Source organism: Camellia sinensis, chromosome 6 (assembly GCF_055761805.1).
Source record: "Camellia sinensis isolate YWXY chromosome 6, ASM5576180v1, whole genome shotgun sequence".
Classification (NCBI taxonomy): domain Eukaryota; kingdom Viridiplantae; phylum Streptophyta; class Magnoliopsida; order Ericales; family Theaceae; genus Camellia; species Camellia sinensis.
In genome coordinates this window covers 27705664-27726331 of record NC_138966.1, presented here as the reverse complement: position 1 = coordinate 27726331, position 20668 = coordinate 27705664, and the positions used below count along the sequence as shown (strand labels likewise).

General features: G+C 40.3%; 2 protein-coding genes across 2 annotated transcripts; one reads left to right on the top strand and one right to left on the bottom strand.

Annotated features, from left to right (window-relative positions):
• Positions 1–5172: 5172 nt before the first annotated feature.
• Positions 5173–6554, bottom strand: LOC145792256 (uncharacterized). Its single transcript, XM_082873035.1, has 2 exons — positions 5978–6554; positions 5173–5898 (listed from the first exon to the last, which is right to left on the bottom strand). Exons 1-2 carry the CDS (start codon positions 6410–6412, stop codon positions 5173–5175), a joined length of 1161 nt encoding a protein of 386 aa, XP_082729161.1. The 5' UTR covers positions 6413–6554.
• Positions 6555–9658: 3104 nt separating this feature from the next.
• On the top strand, positions 9659–17773 carry LOC114256272 (protein IQ-DOMAIN 32). Its single transcript, XM_028195904.2, has 6 exons — positions 9659–10103; positions 12653–13243; positions 13335–13547; positions 14374–14454; positions 14553–16353; positions 17397–17773. Exons 1-6 carry the CDS (start codon positions 10029–10031, stop codon positions 17414–17416), a joined length of 2781 nt encoding a protein of 926 aa, XP_028051705.2. The 5' UTR covers positions 9659–10028; the 3' UTR covers positions 17417–17773.
• Positions 17774–20668: the final 2895 nt, after the last annotated feature.

Genomic DNA, 20668 nt, shown 5'->3' with positions numbered 1-20668 from the left:
TGTACTACGACACATTTAAACAACTGAAGCTGCAAGACAAAGACTTGGCGCCTGCAGTTTCTTCCCTGATTGGATTCAACTCCATGCCAGAGTGGCCTGTCGGCAAAATAATTCTTCCAATCAGAGCAGGGAGTGTAACAAAACAAGTGGAGTTCTGGGTATTGAAGGTCCCCTCCACATACAACATCATCTTGGGTAGAACGTGGCTGCATGCCATGCGTTCGGTAGCGTCATCATACCATCAGGTAATGCGGTTCCCCAATGACACCGGCATAATTGAAGAAGTCTATGGCGATCAGATCATGTCAAAACAATGCTTCGCCACAGCGAATGGAAGCCGAGCTGCCAAAGGATACGTTCATTCGGTGGAAGAACCAGAGAGTAATGAACTATTCGCGGACGTCGGCAAAGAGGCTGATCAGAAAGCGGTGGAGGACTTGGTGGAGGTAAAAATAGATGAGAAGAACCCGGATAAGTTCTTCTTGCTTGGCTCATCGTTGTCCAGCACTGAGAGATTAGAGGTCTTGGAATTCTTGACCTCTAATATCGAAGTGTTTGCCTGGACACCTTACGACATGCCAGGCATTGATCCAAACTTCATCAGTCACCAACTCAATGTCCACCCATCCACCAGACCTGTCATTCAACGCACACGCAGATCGGCACTCCACCACGCCGAAATAGTGGCAGAAGAGGTAGGCAACCTGCTGGAGGCAGGAGCAATAAGGGAAGTGCACTACCCAAGATAGATCTCCAACACAGTCGTAGTGCCAAAAAAGAATGGTAAATGGCGTGTCTGCGTCGACTACAAAACAGTCAACAAGGTGTGCCCAAAAGATAGCTTTCCTCTACCAAGGATAGATCAACTAGTGGACCTAACGGCAGGGCATAACCGACTTAGCTTTCTGGATGCATACAGAGGCTACCACCAGATCGCCATGCATGAACCAGACCAGGAGGTCACATCCTTCACAACACCAAGGGGGTTATATTGCTACAAGGTCATGCCCTTTGGCCTAAAGAACGCAGGGGCAACATTCCAACGGATGGTCACCAAGATGTTTGAACCATTGTTAGGCAAAACAATGGAGGCTTACATCGATGACATGGTGGTCAAAAGCAAGGATGAGAATGACCATCTTAAAGATCTAGGCGAGATGTTCCAGATCCTGAAGAAACACAAGTTGCGCCTCAATGCGTCCAAATGCGCATTCGGAGTTGGATCTAGCAAATTCTTGGGCTTCCTGGTGACCAACCGAGGTATAGAAGCAGACCCCTCTCGGATCAAAGCAATCCAGGAGTTGGAGAGACCAAACTCAGTCAAAGAAGTGCAGCATCTCACTGGTATGGCAGCTGCGCTCAACCGGTTCATAAGCAGGTCATCAGATAGACTACGACCATTCTTCCAAGCTTTAAAGGCCAAGTTTGAGTGGGATGAAGAATGCGACCGAGCTCTAGAAAGCTTGAAGGAGTACATGTCTTCCCCACCACTACTTGTTACTCCAGTACCTGGTGAAGAACTCTTTTTGTACCTGGCAGTCTCTCAGCACGCAGTCAGCGCAGTGTTGGTTCATGCAGAAGGAATACAACACTTGCCCATCTTTTATGTCAGCAAGACATTGTTGGGAGCCGAAACAAGGTACTTGCCCCTGGAGAAACTAGCATTAGCATTAATGATGGCATCCAGAAAATTGGCGCACTACTTTCACGCCCACACAATAGTCGTCCTCACAGCCTTTCCATTAAAAGCTCTGTTTGAAAGGGCGAACTTTAGTGGGCGAATTTTGAAGTGGGCAGTAGAGTTGGGACAATTCGACATCAAGTTCCAACCCAAGACCGCAATTAAAGCCCAATCTTTGGCAGACTTCGTCGCAGAGTTTACTCCTGGAAGTCATCATATCTGCCCAGTCGACCTAACTGACACAACCGAACTAGGGACGGAAGTTGACGCCGGAATAGCGCAACTCCTAGTAGAAGGTAGTCAATCAAGCACCAAGACAGACTATACTAACGACAAGAAGGAAGAGACAAACAAAGGCTCACCAGCAGTTCAAACAGAGGACGAAGGGCAGACAGCCAACGTGGACCTTGAAGAAAACACCGCTCTAGACCCCACGACATCATCTGATCCTTCCACTTGCTGGAAGTTATTCGTTGGAGAGATGTGGAAGCTCTTTGTCGATGGAGCATCCAACCGACATGGTGCAGGGCTTGGCATAGTCCTCATCTCTCCAGACGGCCTGGTTGTAGAGCAAGCAATCAACCTTGGCTTCCCAGCATCCAACAATGAAGCGGAGTATGAGGCGCTTCTCGCAGGACTTAAGTCAGCATACTACATGAAGGCCACCGAACTAATGGTATACAGTGACTCTCTGCTGGTGGTAAACCAAATTTCTGGCGAATACGAAGCAAAGGACGACAGAATGGCCAAGTACCAAGAGTTAGTCAGAACAGAGATCAAGAAGTTTGATGTAGTAAGAATAGAACAAATTGGCAGAGAGGAAAACTGCCGAGCGGACGAACTAGCAGGCCTTGCCTCAATGGCAGATACAACAATCCCCCATCCATTACTCATCAACTTCTTACCAAGACCAAGCATAGAAGACCCCGAAGCAGAAGAAGTATGTTGCACAGAATTAGGCCCTTCATGGATGGATCCCATCATCCTGTTCCTAAAAGACGGCATCCTACCAGAAGAGAAAAAAGAAGCCAACAGAATAAGAGCAAAGTCGCAGCGATTTTGGCTATCTCCATCTTTGGCACTATACAAGAAGTCATTCTCTGGGCCTTACCTCAAGTGCGTTCATCCCAGCAAAGTAGAAGCATTCTTGTTCGAAATACACGAAGGGGTGTGTGGAAGTCATCAAGGGGGAAGGTCGCTCGCTTACAGGGCTATTTCGCAAGGATATTGGTGGCCCTATATGCAAGCAGACTCAGAAAAATATGTGAAGAGGTGTGAGAAATGCCAAAAATTCGCGCACCAAATACATCAACCAGCAAGAGAACTCCTACCATTAACTAGCCCATGGCCTTTCGCAATGTGGGGCTTGGACATAGTAGGACCACTTCCAACAGCGCCCGGCGGCAGGAAGTTCTTTCTCGCAGCAACAGACTACTTCACAAAGTGGGTGGAAGCAGAAGCGTTGGCATCAATCAAAGAGAAAGACGTGAAGAAGTTTGTTTGGCAGAATATCATCACTCGGTTTGGCATACCAAAAGCACTAATCTCAGACAATGGTACTCAGTTCGACGGCAGAATCTTCAGAAGCTTTTGTGAAGAGTACAAGATAGAGTTCTACAATTCCACACCGGCATATCCTCAAGCAAATGGGCAAGCTGAAGCATCAAATAAAGTCGTCTTGGATGGACTAAAGAAAAGGCTAGAGAAAGCAAAAGGCAAGTGGGCAGATGAACTTCCTTACGTCTTATGGGCTTACCGCACCACGCCCCGGCGATCAACTGGAGAAACACCATTCTCTTTAGCTTATAGAATGGAAGCGGTGATCCCACTAGAAGTTGGCCTCCCCACAATTCGAAGCAAAAATTTTGATCCAAACTTAAATGGAGAAGCCATAGCCTTAGAACTCGACCTTGCAGAAGAAAGAAGAGAAAGAGCACTAGTCCACATTGCCTCATACCAACGAGAGTTAATCCGAAAATACAGCAAAAAGGTTCATCCAAGACAATTCAAGATTGGGGATTGGGTACTACGCAAAGTAATGGGAAACACCTTGATCCCAGGAGACGGCAAGTTAGGCCCAAATTGGGAAGGTCCTTATAAGGTGGTTGGGTTAGCAGGCAAAGGGGCATACCACCTAGAAGACAAGGATGGCAAGGCAATCCCTAGGCCATGGAATACAACCAATCTCAAGTTATTTTACTTTTAGCTTTTCTTTTTCAAACATATGTAATTTTTTCTTCCTTCAATAAAACAAGCAATTCTTTTCAGCACAAGATGTTCTTTATAAAAGTTAGCCTTAGTTAACATTAGGGATAGTGCAAGCATTTTTATTCTAAGTTAGCTGGAAAAACTAACTTAGAGGTTGGCTGGAATAAACCAACACTTGTTACTCTTCAGCCGGAGTAAGTGCATGGCTGAAGAGTGGTTGGCTGGAATAAACCAACTCTTGTTACTCTTCATCCGAAGTAAGTGCAAGGCTGAAGAGTGGTTGGCTGGAATAAACCAACTCTTGTTACTCTTCAGCCGAAGTAAGTGCAAGGCTGAAGAGTGGTTGGCTGGAATAAACCAACTCTTGTTACTCTTCAGCCGAAGTAAGTGCAAGGCTGAAGAGTGGTTGGCTGGAATAAACCAACACTTGTTACTCTTTAGCCGAAGTAAGTGCATGGCTGAAGAGTGGTTGACTGGAATAAACCAACACTTGTTACTCTTCAGCCGAAGTAAGTGCATGGCTGAAGAGTGGTTGGCTGGAATAAACCAACACTTGTTACTCTTCAGCCGAAGTAAGTGCATGGCTGAAGAGTGGTTGGCTGGAATAAACCAACACTTGTTACTCTTCAGCCGAAGTAAGTGCAAGGCTGAAGAGTGGTTGGCTGGAATAAACCAACTCTTGTTACTCTTCAGCCGAAGTAAGTACAAGGCTGAAGAGTGGTTGGCTGGAATAAACCAACACTTGTTACTCTTCAGCCGAAGTAAGTGCATGGCTGAAGAGTGGTTGGCTGGAATAAACCAACTCTTGTTACTCTTCAGCCGAAGTAAGTGCAAGGTTGAAGAGTGGTTGGCTGGAATAAACCAACTCTTGTTACTCTTCAGTCGAAGTAAGTGCAAGGCTGAAGAGTGGTTGGCTGGAATAAACCAACACTTGTTACTCTTCAGCCGAAGTAAGTGCATGGCTGAAGAGTGGTTGGCTGGAATAAACCAACTCTTGTTACTCTCCAGCCAAAGAAAGGGTATGGCTGAAGCTGGATTGGCTAGATTAAACACTTTGTACTCCTCAGCCGAAGTGATTATATCGGCTAAGGAGTGGTTGGCTAGTAAGCATATTTTAACCAGCCAAAACCGAAATAACAGCTGGAGTAATAGAAGACATTACAAAGTACAGGCATACATATCACAACCGGAATAAGAGTTGAAGCAAATTTTGTCATTCATTGAAACTATTACAAAGAAGATTCATAGTTCGGTTACAACGGCAAAGAACAACAAGAAAAAAATCAAGAAAAAAGATCTTCGATTTCGGCGTCGAAGGCAGCATCGGCGTCGACCTGAAGACCGGTTTCAGGCGCAAGGACGTTTTCAGTAGGAAGAATGGTTTCGGCCGGAGCCACGGTTTCACTTGGTTGATCAATAGTTAAATCTTCCACCATGGGCTCCGACCGAACTACTTGATCTGCATTCACAACCGGAGTATCCTCAGGGGCAGAGTCTTCATCAGAGTCTTCATCGTCTGAGCCCTCAAGAAACTGCTGTTGCATGGCATTGGCGTATTCCATCAGGGAGTTCGGTATAAAGTAGGCTGGAGGGTTGAAAACCTCGGTCTGTGGATCATGACCGAGCTTCTCAACGGCTCCCCTCCAGCCGCACTTAAAGAACAGCTCCTTGGCAGCATTGCATTGTTGGGCATAAGCATCCTCTGCCCTCTTGAAGCCTTGTTTGTCAGCTTCCTTTGCCTTCTCCTTTATTTCGGCATCTTTCTTTCTTTCGAGCTTCACCAGCTCGCGCAGGTATTTGTCCTTAAGAGCTATGGCAGTCTTCTGCCTTTCTGCCTCAGCCGAACTAACTAGTCCGGTCAGCCTGCTGTTCTCAGCCTGAAGCTCGGCCATTTGCTTCTTGATTTCTTCTACTTCGGCCGACTTCACTTCGGCTTCTGCAACAGCATCCCTTGCCGTCTTTCTGAGTTCCAGCACCTTCTTGTGAGTATTGTAGTTTTTTTGAATTGCCTGGCAAAAAACGAGGACTCACCATGAGCCGAAATAAAAGTTCACAAAATTAGACAGAGAAGTGGACAGAACGGCATACCAGGATCATGGACTTCGTTGCAGACCGAATGGACTTTAATTCGGTGTTTAGCTGCTTTTTGTGGTGCTCCATATCCTTGGGGAGGCACACACTCTTGGCCAGACTAAAGGCCAACTCGTGATCTTTTTCGGCGACAACCGAATCAGCATCCACGACATCTCGGTTTTTAAAAGTCAATTTTGGTACCCAACTGGTGGTAGTTCGGTCGGTGGGTTCCGGTTGGGGGCTCGGTGGCAAGATTGGTGGAATAACAGTCTCATCTTCATCAACCAAACTTGGTTCAGACTCGCTGGTTCGGGCGCGCTTGGTTCGGCGCGATGAAGACGGTTGTTGAGAGGGGAGGGCCACAACGGCAGGCTGCGTTTGGCTGGGTGATGGTACTTCGGGCCTGCTTGTTTCGGTCAGAAGCGCCCTTAGTCTGCTCTTCTTGGCCATTTCCTCTTCAGCAGTTAAAGGAATTAATCTTATTTGCGGCAAGTTTGGGTCCGGCTCTGGGGCTTTTTCAAGAAGAAAGTCAGTTACTCTTGCTTTTCGGCGACCGCTGTACCGGTAGGTCGGCTCAAAGTTTAGAAGCTTAGCCCAGCTCCTTTCTTTACACCGTAGTGCGGCTCGCAAGATCGCAAGGTTGGGATAGCTGTACAAGGAATGGAGATGGGCGAAATCTGCGAAACAAGAACTGTTAGTTCGGTTAATAGACTAAAAAAACTGAAATAAAATACAAGGAAGAAGACCGAAGTCAAATTACCGGGCTCTCCCTTTTTCCAATTTATAGGTCGGCCAGGAATTTGGGCTTGAAAGTCCTCAAAGTTCCCAGAGACCTAGAAAAAATCGTCGTCATTAAGATCTTTGTCCGGTGTGTGTTTAACTATCTTCTCTCGGCGGCGCCGAATCCTAAGATAATAGACCCACCCAGCATCTTTTGAGCCGATGGAGTATTGATGGAATATTTCGGCCAGGCCAAGGTTTAATCCGGTTTGGTGGTTCAGTGCGGCTATCCCCATTATAATGCGGTATGTATTGGTGGACAGTTGGGTGGGGCATAATCTAGTCTGCCTAAGAAATTCGCAGATCAACGGTTGGATAGGAAACCGTAGTCCGGTTTCTATTATGGATTGAAGGGTAAAAGGGACGAAGCCTTCATTTTCCCAAGGAATAACATCTTTTTTGGCCAACGTCAGATGGACGTCATCAGGAATTTGGTAATCTTTCCTAAATTCGGCCATGCCACCAGGGGTCTCAACTAGATACCTATACTTACCCATCTGATGAATAATTTACTTATAATTTATATCGGTGCAAAAATCGTGCTCAGTAGCTCGGTTGAGCGCACGCAGGAGTGCCTGGGTAACCTAAGTCTGCAAAGTAAAAAACAGAGGGGGTTAAAGCACTGATCAATGGACTGTGCTACAATTTAAAAGCAAGGTATAGGAGCCCTACTTCGGCCTCAAAAAACTGGTTCTATCTCGGTTCATCAAAAGGTTTGGTAGCTCGGTTTGAGCAGTTTGCTCGGTAGACCGGTTTAACGTCTAGGGGCAGCTTTCTGAGTTCGGTCTAAAAAACTAAGAAAGCTGGTTTAGCCCCAAGGCCTAAATCGGTTGTAGTGTGAATAAAGTTATTTCGGTTAAGCCTTTAGGGGCAGCTTTCTGAGTTCGGTTTAGGAATTAAGAAAGCTGGCTTGGCCCCAAAGGCTTAGCTCGGTTGAAGACTAAGGTTCTTAGGTCAATGCATTCAGACTTCGTTCGGTGATCTTATTTCGGCTAAAGTGAATCAGAAGGTTATTTTTTGAAGCTACTGTCATCTCTACAAGTTCTAGTTCGGCTGTTGGCTGAAGTAATTTGCCTATTTGGACAAACAGTACCCTAGATCGGTCGCTACATCATTCTGGATCTAAGGCTAGTTTTTTACAGAAGTTCATACACACATGAACTCTGCTACTATTTCTTCGTGAAAGTACAAAAGCAAAGCAACAAATGGAGAAAAGTGTTTGCAAAAAGCATACAAAACAAAAACAGATGATAAAACAGGCAAAAGAGCAAGAAGGATAAGCTTGCTTACCCGAGTAAGAGAGAAGCTAAGAGATGGAGGCAATGGCAGCAATGGAGGCACGAACACAGCAAGCTCAAAACTCAGGGGCTCAGGAAACAAGGGAGAAGAGAAGGTGAAGAGAATGGGTGAATGGTTCAAAAAAGAAAAGAGTGTTTTGTGAAATAAGAGAGAGAGAAAAGGCGGGAACTGTACAAAATTTCTGTAGGGCGGTGTGACAGTTGGCCACAGCTTATCAGAGCTTGCCACGTGTCACTGGAATGGGAAGCGTTACAGACGCTATGATTGAAGAGACGTTTTTGACCGGACAAAACGGAGCCCGAAGTAAAATTAGCTCGGCTTGAAAGTTCGAGAGTTTTTAGCTCGGTTGGAGAGGCTAAAGTATTTTTAGCTCGGTTGGAAAAGTTTAAAACGACGCCAGCTCGGCTGGTGGACTAGTAATCCCAATCATGCTATGCAGATGGAATTAAAGGGCAATTGAGAGGGTAATTTTTGGTAAAAATTGGGCCGAGCTATGTGATAGGCTTCGTGGCCCAAAGTGCCAAGGACTTGGTGAAAAGGCCGCAAGGTTACTCCGGCCCAGGAGAGACAGGGTTACTTCGGCCGAGGAGAGGCAAAGCTATTCCGGCATAAGAGGGACAAAGCTACTTCGGCACAGTGACTATAAAAGGTACTTCGGTCCGAAAGCAACTTGGAGTTGTGCCGGTCTTGGGGTTATACCGGTCGAAAGTCGTTGGTTCGGTCTAAAACCGTACTATGGGTTCTACATGGAAAGCCGAGATAAGAAAGGGAAGACAAAAGAACCGAACTATGAATGAGTTCGGTCCACTCGGTGGCTCAGTATAGCCAAGTTTTATTTCGGTCGAATGGTAGTTCGGCCATGGAGGAAACCATCCCACTTGGTTTAAGCAGTGGGGGAGGGTGTAAAAGGATAAGCATTATCCTTAGGAGAATGAATCCTAGGAGGACTCTGTATGGAAAAATAAAAGTCCTATTAGGATTATGCCATTCGAAACCTATAAAAGCTCACAAGCACCACCTTGGAGGAGGTAATTGAACACAATTCTTTCTGAGAGTATAAAACTTTGTCTATTTGTCAAGCTTACTGACTTAGGCATCGGAGAGGTTTCCGGCACACACCCGCCGGCTAGCTCACGTTTGTGTTTTCAGGTGATAAAGCGACGTCGTACGGAGGAGCGTGGACTTGGTCAACAGGATTATACGAGGAGAATTATTTCCTCTCCGTACAATTATGAAAATTGATGTTTCGAAAAAAATATACTATCAAAAGGTAATTTTAAAAATAATTATACTATCAAAAAAATTAAATGTTTCACAAAAAAAGTAAAATAAAACGAAGGAGTATTCATTTAAAAAAATAAAAGTAATAAGTAAATAAAATACTCCATCCATTCCAAAATATTAGTTTCTTATTTTATTTTTTATTATTCTAAAATATTAGTCTCTTTTTAAAAATTAAGAACAAAAATAATATAAATTTCTTATTTTTTCCTTATTTTAGATTCATTAATAACATAAAAAATATAATTATGATAATTGATATTTTTTTAAAAATACACTATCAAAAAATTAATTTTTTTAAAATATAATAATTATATTATTAAAAATTATTATTTTGAGACGAAAGAGCTACTAAAAATGGAGAAAGAAAGTATCCGAGGAGAGGACAGGCAACAGCGAAACAATCTTTATAAATTTCATGAAATCCATACCCTCACCGTTTCAACGGGGTACGCATGAAAGAAAACGGACTTTTTTCCGCTTTGATTAAATGGTCGGATCTCAAAACCCAAAACTTAGCTAGATTTTAGGAGTGTGTTGAGGTCCGTATTCTCTCACATCTTCTTCACAAACTCTCCTCTCTTTTTCGCTCTTTTTTATCTCATCTCAAGCTCAATTTCCAACAACACTATCACAAAAGGCCAAAGAGAGTGAACCAACAACTGAGAGAGAGAGAGAGAGAGAGAGAGGTCATTCCAGACCAAAAATGGGAAAATCAACTGTATCTTGCTTCAAGATCATAACGTGTGCTGGCGATCCCGTCGATGTTGAAGCCTCTGAGGTATCTCTGATCTAACGGTTTACTCTTCTACTTTGCCTTTTTGTTTGGTTCCTGAGAAAGTGTCAATTGCCAAAACGAATTTAAAATGTTGAATCCTTATGTTTTAATCGTTTGTGTCTCTGAGAAGACAAAGCAGTAACTTCAAGTGCTTAAGTGTATTTTTTTCAACTTAGCATTTCAAGAGAAAGGTTTTCATGTGTTGTCTCCATAATTACATATATATATATATATATATATATATATATATATATATATATATGTATTACCTGATTAGGTTAGATCTCGATCCGCATTTGAATTGGCGCAAGTAATTTGATTCTTTGATCGTGTGCCTCCTGTTGATCCGTACTGTTTTTTTAAATCGATGTGAATGGTAAGTAAGAAATTTGTAGTTCCTAGAGCTGTGGTGATCTGGAATTATGTGGCTTCAAGTTCAAGTTCGTGATGTACATTAGCTGATAATAATTTAGCATATTTTACATGTAATTTGTGTAATGTTTGCGATTTGCGGCAAATTACCTCAATGCCGTGACAACATAATGTATGTAATTGGAGGTGTGACTATCAGGTTAAAATGGAAAATTTTCACTTTAGTAATTCATTTGCTTGTTTTGCATTGACTTTGTAGAAGGTGACAAGTCTTTGAGCGTACGTCTCTTTTATTTGGTAGTTTCTTATGAGTACTGATGTCTTTTAAAAATTTGTACTAATATTTGTGTTGTAGAGACTGTTGTGACTAGACTCTGAAAAGGATGAAACAGGAAAAGGACTCTTTATCTTTAAGATAGTGATCCCCCCCCTTCTATGATACGAATGGACTCTTGGAAATTCTATCTCTGAGATACAATGCCTAGTATGAAGACAGTTCTAAGGCTATATTCCTTATATGTCTTCGAATCAGAACCTCAACCCAGAAAAACAATAGAAACATAAAGCAAAGGGAAAAGCAAAGTGTATATTGTCTGTCTCAGAATCCTTTGTAAAGGACTTGAACAGACACCAAGTCTGGGCGGTCACAACCCTTCTTATAGACACAATAAGAATTTCAAAAACTGAACTTAATGTCCAGGGAACCGTAGAAATGGTTAAGCCAAAATTGTAACCTGATTTGGACAAACGGCTATTAACTGTCTTGTCATATTAATTATTATTTATATATATATATATATTATATACATAAAAATTATATATATAAGAAAAGACATTGTAGTCTTCTTCCTCCTTTTGTGTTTCCCCTTCTTAATTCAGTATCTTTGATTTGATTAGATGATGAGTGGAGTGATAAAAACAATCATGCTTAAGAAAAGTTTGAAGCATTATTTCATAATTTTGCTTACGTTGTTGCCTGGGATCTGTAGCACAGTAACTGTGGCCAATCCCCCACCCCTCCGGCGGCAACTTACCGAACATATTTTCTTGGTTTTGTTTTTATTTGTCTTGAAAACACGTGTATACCAATCATGCTATTTATTTATTTTTTGGGGGGAAAACAAACAAAAAACAAAAGCAAAAACGTGTTTCTTGTTCTTTTGTCACTGGCATTGTTATAAATAAACTGTGAAAACAACAGCCATTGCTTTTTTGGAAATAACAATCCTCTTGTTATTTGTGTTGTGTTCTTCACGGCATTGGTAATTTTGCATACTGAATTGCTTTTTTTTTTTTTTTTTTTTTCCATGCCATGTGACATAATTTGGCCCTTTAGTGCCTTTTTAAACACGCAAATTACACGTTATAATGCTACTAATCTTACTATTTGGGGTTGATTGATTAAATGGAAGTGTATTAATGCATTTAACCTCCAAAATACCCTCTGTTTGATGGCAGTGGAGGGGCATTATACTGTTATAGTAGTTTGCAGTTTGTATGCTGATTCCTAGACAACCATCCGCACAAATGAAGAAAGAACACTGATATGGTATAGAAACCATAGTAACCCCAAAACTTCTCATAGTTATTCGTCATTAAAGGAGTACCATATGACGTTGATTGTTCATTGTTCCAGGGAATGCAGTGTACTTGGAGTTTCATGTTTCAATAAATTTCCATTCTATATGAGTGGACTTCTGTTTATTTTGCATTTCTTTTCTTGATAAGGAAATCTAGAAAAAAATCTTATTGTTTATGGAGAACAAAAACCTAGCCACATATGCAGTTTATGCTCTCTCTCTCTCTCTCTCATGTGCGTGCTCACTCAAGTGCGTGCATGCATGCATGCATGCTTCTAACTGATGTTACCTCAGTCGATTGCTTGTTTGTCTCGACACTTCTTCTTCAACAATGCTATTAATTGAATAATGAAATAAGTTTATTCCTTGAGTGGTTTGTGTTCTTGTAAGTTCCATGGAATCATTCTATGGAAAGGACAAGGGTTTGAAGTTAAATGAGGAAAGCTTTTAATTGATATAAAAGAGGTCAATCATGAGATACCCGTAGAAAGATAAGGGAAATGGGTTTCAGTTGTGTTCATGTGATACCCATCAGGGGAAATGGGTTTCAATTGTGTTATTTCTCTCTCTAAATTTAATGTTGTTTGAATTTGATTCTAGAGCAAGGCTTCAGGAAACAAACGTGGATGGAGTTTTCGGAAGAGATCTGCCAGGCATCGAGTGCTAAGCAACACTGTAATTTCAGAAATGCAATCTTCAGATAACAGCCCAGAAACTGCTAATGTCAACTTACAAACTCAACCCAACACCACTTTTCCAGAGAAAACCTCTGCAATGCCATGGACAGATGAGATACCCCAATTATCAACTTCAGTGGTCTCGAAAGTATCTGACACCAGAGTTGCTATAGAGGACAACACAATGCATGATGTCAAACCAGATGAATCAAAAGTATCTGATACCAGCGTTATTATAGAGGACAACACAATGCATGATGTCAAACCAGATGAATCAAAAGTATCTGATACCAGTGCTATTATAGAGGACAACATAATGCATGATGTCAAATCAGATGAATCAAAAGTGCCTGATGCCAGCATTGTTATAGAGGACAACACAATGAATGATGTCCAACCAGATGAATCAAAAGTATCTGTTACCAGTGTCATTATAGAGGACAACACAATGCATGATGTCAAACCAGATGAATCTATTATAGTTGTTATCCAGGCTTCTATCAGAGCATTTTTGGTATGAAGTTTTTATATTTTTTCCATTTTATTATAATAGAATTTCAGCCAAATAGCAATTTTTAAATTCCCTGGGTGAATGTATTTACCAGGCCCAGAGAGAAATTCTGAAGCTTAGGAATATAGTTAAGTTGCAAGCTGCTGTACGTGGGCATTTGGTTCGGAGGCATGCTGTGGGAACTCTACGATGTGTTCAAGCCATTGTCAAAATGCAAGCTGTTGTCCGTGCACGTTTTGCTCACCTTTCTTCTGAAGGGAAGCTAGATGGGAATCATGTGAAAGATAACCATAGTTCAAAGCTATTGGTAATACTCTATTTGGGTCAGCAACCCGATGTTGGTTTGCCTCTTGTCATGTTTGAATGCTTGACTAGTGGTTGTACGCCAGCTGTCAACTTGAGACAACGTTCTTTGTCAAATTAGGTTCACTCTTGATTGTGATGATAACGACTTCTCAAAAATATCTTGTTTTCAGTACTTTCTGAAGGATACAGACTACTAATAATATGTGCACATCAATAATGACATTTAAGTCATTGCCAACACTTGCAATGCTTGTCCAAAAAAAATTGCGTACACTTAAATATGTTGAATTGACATATTAAGAGAGCAAGCTGAATTGATGTCTTTATTCTTTCAGAACATTTTAATTAAGGGAAGCAATCATCTTTAATAATTATCTTATATTGTACCTTTTTTTTTCCCAATAATTGCTAGTTTTAGAAGAATTTTAGGCTGAGCTATACTCCTATAATCAGTTAAGATAATCTTCAAATATGTAATAGTAATTTGAAAATGGAATTAAGGAGCTCAACTCAATATATACCAGTACTGACTTGTCAGTTATTTTCAAAGTGCTTGCGATGGACCTCAAGATGAGGTTTTTAGGAAATGCCTATGGCTACTGAGATCAAGGTTCGTAGTGATGAGTTTCAATAAAGCAAGTCTGGCCTGTCATTTTTCCCCCTCCTTTGTTCTTTGTGTTTTCTTGGGATCTGGGTTTCTATATTAATTTTCATTTCATGAAAATGAGGTCAATATCTTTTCGTGCTTTGATAGGTCAACTTGGTATCTATTTAATTGCTCTTGTTTCAGCCTTCAATCATTATGTCTGATTGTCCTCTTGTTTCAGGAAAAGGGTAATTCAGTAACCAAGCCAAATGTAACGTACGCTTCCATTGACAAGCTGCTTAGCAACAAGTTTGCTCATCAGGTAAGGGAATTGCTATCTTTCTTTCCATTGGCCTGCAACTACGTTGCAGATTATTTGATCTTGCAATGCATTTTTTGAACCGAAACTATTCTTTTAAGGTACTGGAGTCAGCGCCAAGGACCAAACGTATTCACATTAAGTGTGATCCTTCTAAATCTGATTCAGCTTGGCAATGGTTGGAGAGGTGGATGTCTATTTCATCAATGGGAGTTGAACAGCTGCAGAAGCCGAACTCAGTAATAGAGCAGGAGGAAAAGGTTGGGTGTTCTGCCAGTCAAGTAGAAACTAGATTTCCATCTGAAGGTTGTGAGTCAATAGATTTGAAGGCTGATATCACAGAAACAGTAACGTCTTGTAAAAGTGAAGAAAATTTGGTAACTTGTGATGCATACAACTTTGAGTTTCAACCATGCCAACCAAGCTCATCTTCCAAAAGTGATGATCTGGAGCCTCCTCAGCCTGGGAACTCAGGCACGTTAAAATCAATAGAGAACTCATTGGAGTTGCATCATAATCAAACTGACCAATCAGATTTGATATCTGAGATGGAGCTCAAGTCAATTTCTAGTAATCCTGAAATGGAGAGTAAACAGACTTCAGGCATGTCAAAATCTAAAGAGAGCTCATTGGAGTTGCTTTCTAATCAAACTAATCAATCAGATTTGATTTCTCAGACGGAGCTCAAGTCAATTTCTAGTAAGCCTGAAATGGAGAGTGAACAGATCTCACACTCTGTGAAAATAATTGCTCCTGAACAAGTGGAGACTCAGGGAAAGAAGCTTGCGTTTGGAACAAGAAAGGCAACTAATCCTGCATTTATCGCTGTTCAGTCAAAATTTGAGGAGCTGAGTTTGCCTGCCAATTCGGCAAGATCAACCTGCAATCAAGATGTCGGAGTTGAATCAAACTCAGACGCAATTTCATCTGCCATGGAAAATGCAATCAGCCCAAGGGAGATTGGCCTGGGAGAGGACTCAGTTTTGCGTACCTCAAGGGTTAAAGTTGGTTCAGAATGTGGGACTGAACTTTCTATTTCTTCTACTCTTGATTCCCCAGATAGGTCTGAGATTGGAGCAATGGAAGTTGAGCAGGAAGCCGTGCTTGCAGAGGAAGGGACTAACTATCCGAATAACTCTAAGAACCTAGAAATTGAAGCCAATGATCAGGCCACCATCCCGGGATCAGATTTATCCTATTCCATCTCGGATCAGCCAGAGAAACTTGACGATGTTAATGGTGCCGATGGCGAGCCTGTCAATTCAGTTACAGCTGTAGATTCCTTGCAGGAAAAGCAGAAACCAGAGACAAATGTGTCTAATGTACAGATTGAGTTGGAGTCGGAGACGGATCATAAAGCATACAACTCGGAGACGGGTCATCAAGCTTACAAGTCATCACCAGAAGCTTCAGCAAAAAGCCATTTGACAATCCCTGAATCCCATGGAACACCTTCTAGTCAGGTATCGGTGAAAGCTGAGAGGACTAAAAGTAATAGTGCTGCATCTAAACGTAAGTCTTTGTCAGCTGGTAAAACGTCCCCTACGAATCCTGACCATGATTCCGGTGTAAGGAGTAGTTTAGAACAATTGCCTAAAGAACGTAAGACTGGGAAGCGACGCAATTCATTTGGTTCAGCGAGACCTGATAATGTTGATCCGGAACCAAGAGATAGTAACAGTAATAATTCTCTCCCAAATTACATGCTAGCAACAGAATCTGCAAGAGCCAAAGCTCTTGCCAATAGCTCCCCGAGATCAAGTCCGGACATGCAAGACAAGGAGATTTATGTCAAGAAGAGACACTCCCTTCCTAGTGCAAATGAGAAGCATGGATCTCCTCGTATCCATCAGTCTACATCTCGGGCACAGCAGGGCGCAAAGGGAAATGGTCACCCTCATGGTATTTTCTGACCCACTTCCTGTTCTTTTCAGTTAGTAAGTCTTGCTGATGTGCTTACATGAGTTCATTGACTTGACCAAATGTACTCATCCTGAGAATAGCCTTCCAGCAACATTTAGTCTAGGATCTGGTTCCATTTGCACTAGAGTGTTGCCACAGTTCATTTAGTCTTGATCTTTGTAGATCATTATCTGTTTTTAGAAGGCAGTTAATGCATTTTAGTGCCAAGTATTTTTACTTGTCTAAGCAGAATTTCTAGGGCAGTTCTCATGGCTATCGAGAGTGAATTAAATCAGATGGAACCAAGATGGAAAATAGGTGTTTGAAATGAACTGTAAAAGAGCAAGAAACCAAGCCTGTGAACGAATTTTACTTGCACCTTCCGGTTACCTATAATCAAATACCCTTCTTTTCCTTGGCAGCCATGATAAACTTTTGGCGCATGGGAAGGTAGATGAATATTTGAAGCATCTCCGTTGCATCATTTTTTATTGTTTTGTTGGATAGATTGATTCAATAGAAAGAAAGAAAGTACATATGTCTAGGAGTCATTCCTCTGAATTACGAGGAAAATCAACGAGAAATAACCTATGGGCTAGTGATGATCAAGGATACAATGAGGCATGGACCATTACAAGTAGAGAGATTTAGACTGTTGCATGTTGGTTGCATATAACTGATATTTTGGATTTCATTTCTAGTATTGTGGTTGCTTGCAGAAAAGGGTCTTGTCATTTCAAAACGTTTACTCAATTGCTGATATTTTATGCACTTTTGCTCCATTGCATTTCCAGATGCTTTTGAAATTTTTTACTCATCTTTAGTGATAATTTCCAGTTTAGCCACTTTGAGCAATTTATGCCAAAGCCTATACCCAATCCACCCTCCCAGACTCCCATGGGTCTAAATTGGGTGCATTTTCTTTTTTCGCAATCATTTCCCTTTAATTTCAGTCTAATGTTGCGAATTCTGTCCAATGTTTTTTAATGTGAAGTACTTGGCATATATTTGGTTGCTTATAAGCCTAAATCCTGCTTTTTCAGAGAAAAAGTGGCAAAGGTGAAGATTGACAGTATGGAGAAGCAAAACAGTATTTAATGAGTCCTAGAAGTTCGAGTTAATTGAGGCCAATCTGTTTCGTGAGTAGCTATCTAATTTTGCTTGATGCTATAGGGCATGCACTGGATTGGGGTTTGCTGGTAAAGAATGTAGAGAATGGAGTGAGATTTTATGTAAATTATTGTCGCAGTTACCATCTTGTCATTGTTATTTTCTGTTTGATTATAAAGATTTATGCTTTGGATGTTTGCTTGTATGATTGTTCAATAGTACTTCTGACATTATTTTAGGTTTGTTGTATAATGGTTTTGTTTGGATTATTGAAGGTTTGATATAGTGGTAAATAAATTGAATTTTTTAATCTCTTGTAACGGAATTGAATTTCTTTTGTTCTTTCTTTTTCTTTTCATTTTTTTTTTTCTTGTTCTTTCTTCTTTTTTCTTTTTAATGTCCATGCTGTGGGGGACATGTGGCTTTGCTTTGGTCGTTGGATGAGGGGCCAAGAAACAATCTTCCTTGTAAAGATAGACACTGTAAAATTGTGTCTCCCCTAACATTGTTGAGCTCTCTCTCTCTCTCTCGCTTTAAATCAGATGCAGAAGCCACATATTTAGTAGACATGCATGAGGTAAGAGAGGGAGCCTATTGATCTTTGGTGTTGCGCTTCTTGTTCTTCCGGTCAATGGTTTCTTCCATTGCTTTTCTCTTGTCAAAGGGTGGGATGAAGAATTTTAGTCATCTCCATTTCAGTGCCCTACTCAGAAGGCTCAGAGTTATGTTGTATGATTTGAGACTTTGCAAAAATTCAAAGCAAATATATTTGAGGAATCCTCCAAAATATAATGTTGAAAAAGATTAGAACAATGCATAGAATTGGCTTTGGCTAGATAACCCTGAACCTGAATCTCTATATGGACAGATTAATTGAGGTTCAAATCTCTATCTGGACAGATTAATTGTGGTTCAATTTGAACCTGTATCTCTTCCTGGCACACTTTTTCTTTCTCCCTTCTTCCTTTGTTTTGTCTTGCATTCGAATGAAAGAGAGGCCTCCAATCTGGATTACTTCACTCATTTTTTTCAATAAACAAAAGAGTAATGATATATAAATACAAATTATTTATATATATGTATATATAAAGATGTATACAGAATGATGTGACATAATTTTGACGGTGTTAGTTTAAAATGAAAAATCTATTAAGCTTTTTGATATCAGAACTGTTAATAGTAACATCATATTAGTGAATAATTATATACATATTTATAAATAAAACAATATTTTTCTTAAACAAAATGGAATGAGTGGGTTGATTGGGTTCTTTGTTTGTTGTTTCATTGAGGTCATGTTTTTTTGGGTGGACATGAGTTTGGGATTGGACTAATAGTTCAATAAAATTATTAATTCGATGTTTGGTTAAACAATTGAAGTATGAACTAACAATCCATTCGGATATGGTATCCCACATATGATGGACTGTTCAATCCCACAGAGGAGGGTGGGATATAAATTGGAAGACTAAACCAAAGTCAGGACTATTAGTCCCTCCTTCTAATCCTAACTCAATCCAAACATAAGATAAGATACACAATCCAAAGGATTAAATTGGAAGACTAAACCAAAGTCAGGACTATTAGTCCCTCCTAATCCTAACTCAATCCAAACATAAGATAAGATACACAATCCAAAGGATTAAATTGGAAGACTAAACCAAAGTCAGGACTATTAGTCCCTCCTAATCCTAACTCAATCCAAACATAAGATAAGATACACAATCCAAAGGATTCGTAGTCCTAGAACTATTAGTTATGAGAATGTTTATCCAACCTAATCCAATCCACCCAAACAAATATGGCCTAAATGATCCAAACATACCCATCAAAACTACATCCCACATCGAAAACACAACATCAACTCTCTAAAGTTTAAAAGCTACAACGCTAAAGCTCCTTTGTAAACAGACCACAGGACAGCGTGGGTGGGCTGTGCTCCTATTTATGGTAGGGCCAAGCCCAGGAAAGTCCCCGGGCCTCTTTCCGCAGAGATGCGGCCTTGGAAACGAGTGAGCTTCGAGTGTGGGAGTCCATCTCGCATTCAATGTGAAAGGACTGAGACAAGTGTGGAGCCTTTGGACTCTCGCCGAAGTAGATTGGCCGATTACACAGTTATTCACGCGGTCCATTGGACCAACTGAACGGGGCTTACGATCTTGTGGTCAAATTTTTTGTTTTTTGGAGTTTAACAACTTATAGATGCCATGCTGTATTTAAATACACTATTAAGTTTTAAAATATTTATTTATTTTATTCCAATATGTTTTAATCAATAAGACCAGTTCGCAAGTCATTTTTATTTTTTGACAGTTTGGATTCTTCTAAAATTTAATCGAATTTGATTTGATTTTTTTGAATTTATTTTTTAAATATAAATTAATTTGATAAAAATAAACGCTAAACAAATATTTATAAATTTATTTCTATCCCAAATAAGATAAAATTATATGAAAATGATTGAATTTTTTCATTTTTTTTACCAAGTATGTGTATTCTGTTCATTGGTCTTTAATTGTAGTTATCATTTTTATATTTATACTATTATATAAAGTTAACACAAAATTTCAAAAATTTTGTAAATTGTCCATACAAAAAAATAAAAAATAAAAATAAAATTATGTCTCCAAAATTAGACCTATTCATCTTTTTCGTTCTTTGCATATTTGCACACACATCACATGTGCGCCTGTTATTAATATCTATATAAGTCTCTTGAACCTCCCTCTTCGGTAATAGCAACTTGAGCATATCTGAAATTCAAGGTGAAAAATCTAATCGAAACTCTTTTTAGTAATTTTTTATATTATAATTTTACATGTGTTCAATTGTGATCATGTATAATTACATGTGTTCAAAATTGTTCACTTTGTTATTATTTTTCCTACAGATGAGGACATATTTATACTATTAGAGCATGTTTGATTGGAAGGATTAAAGTATGGGATTAAGATTATTAATCCGTGGGCCCAACCATCCTATGTTTGTTTTGACATTTGGTTTAGGACTATTAATCCAATGGATAATTAATCCAACAAATTTGTAGGATAATTAGTAATGGGGTAGGGGTGGGATAGTTAATACCACACTAATTTGATAGGATTATTAATACCTCACTATTAGTATTGTGAATCAAACATGGCCTTAGGGCATGTTTGATTAGAAGGATTAAAGCATGGGATTAGGATTATTAATCCGTGGATCC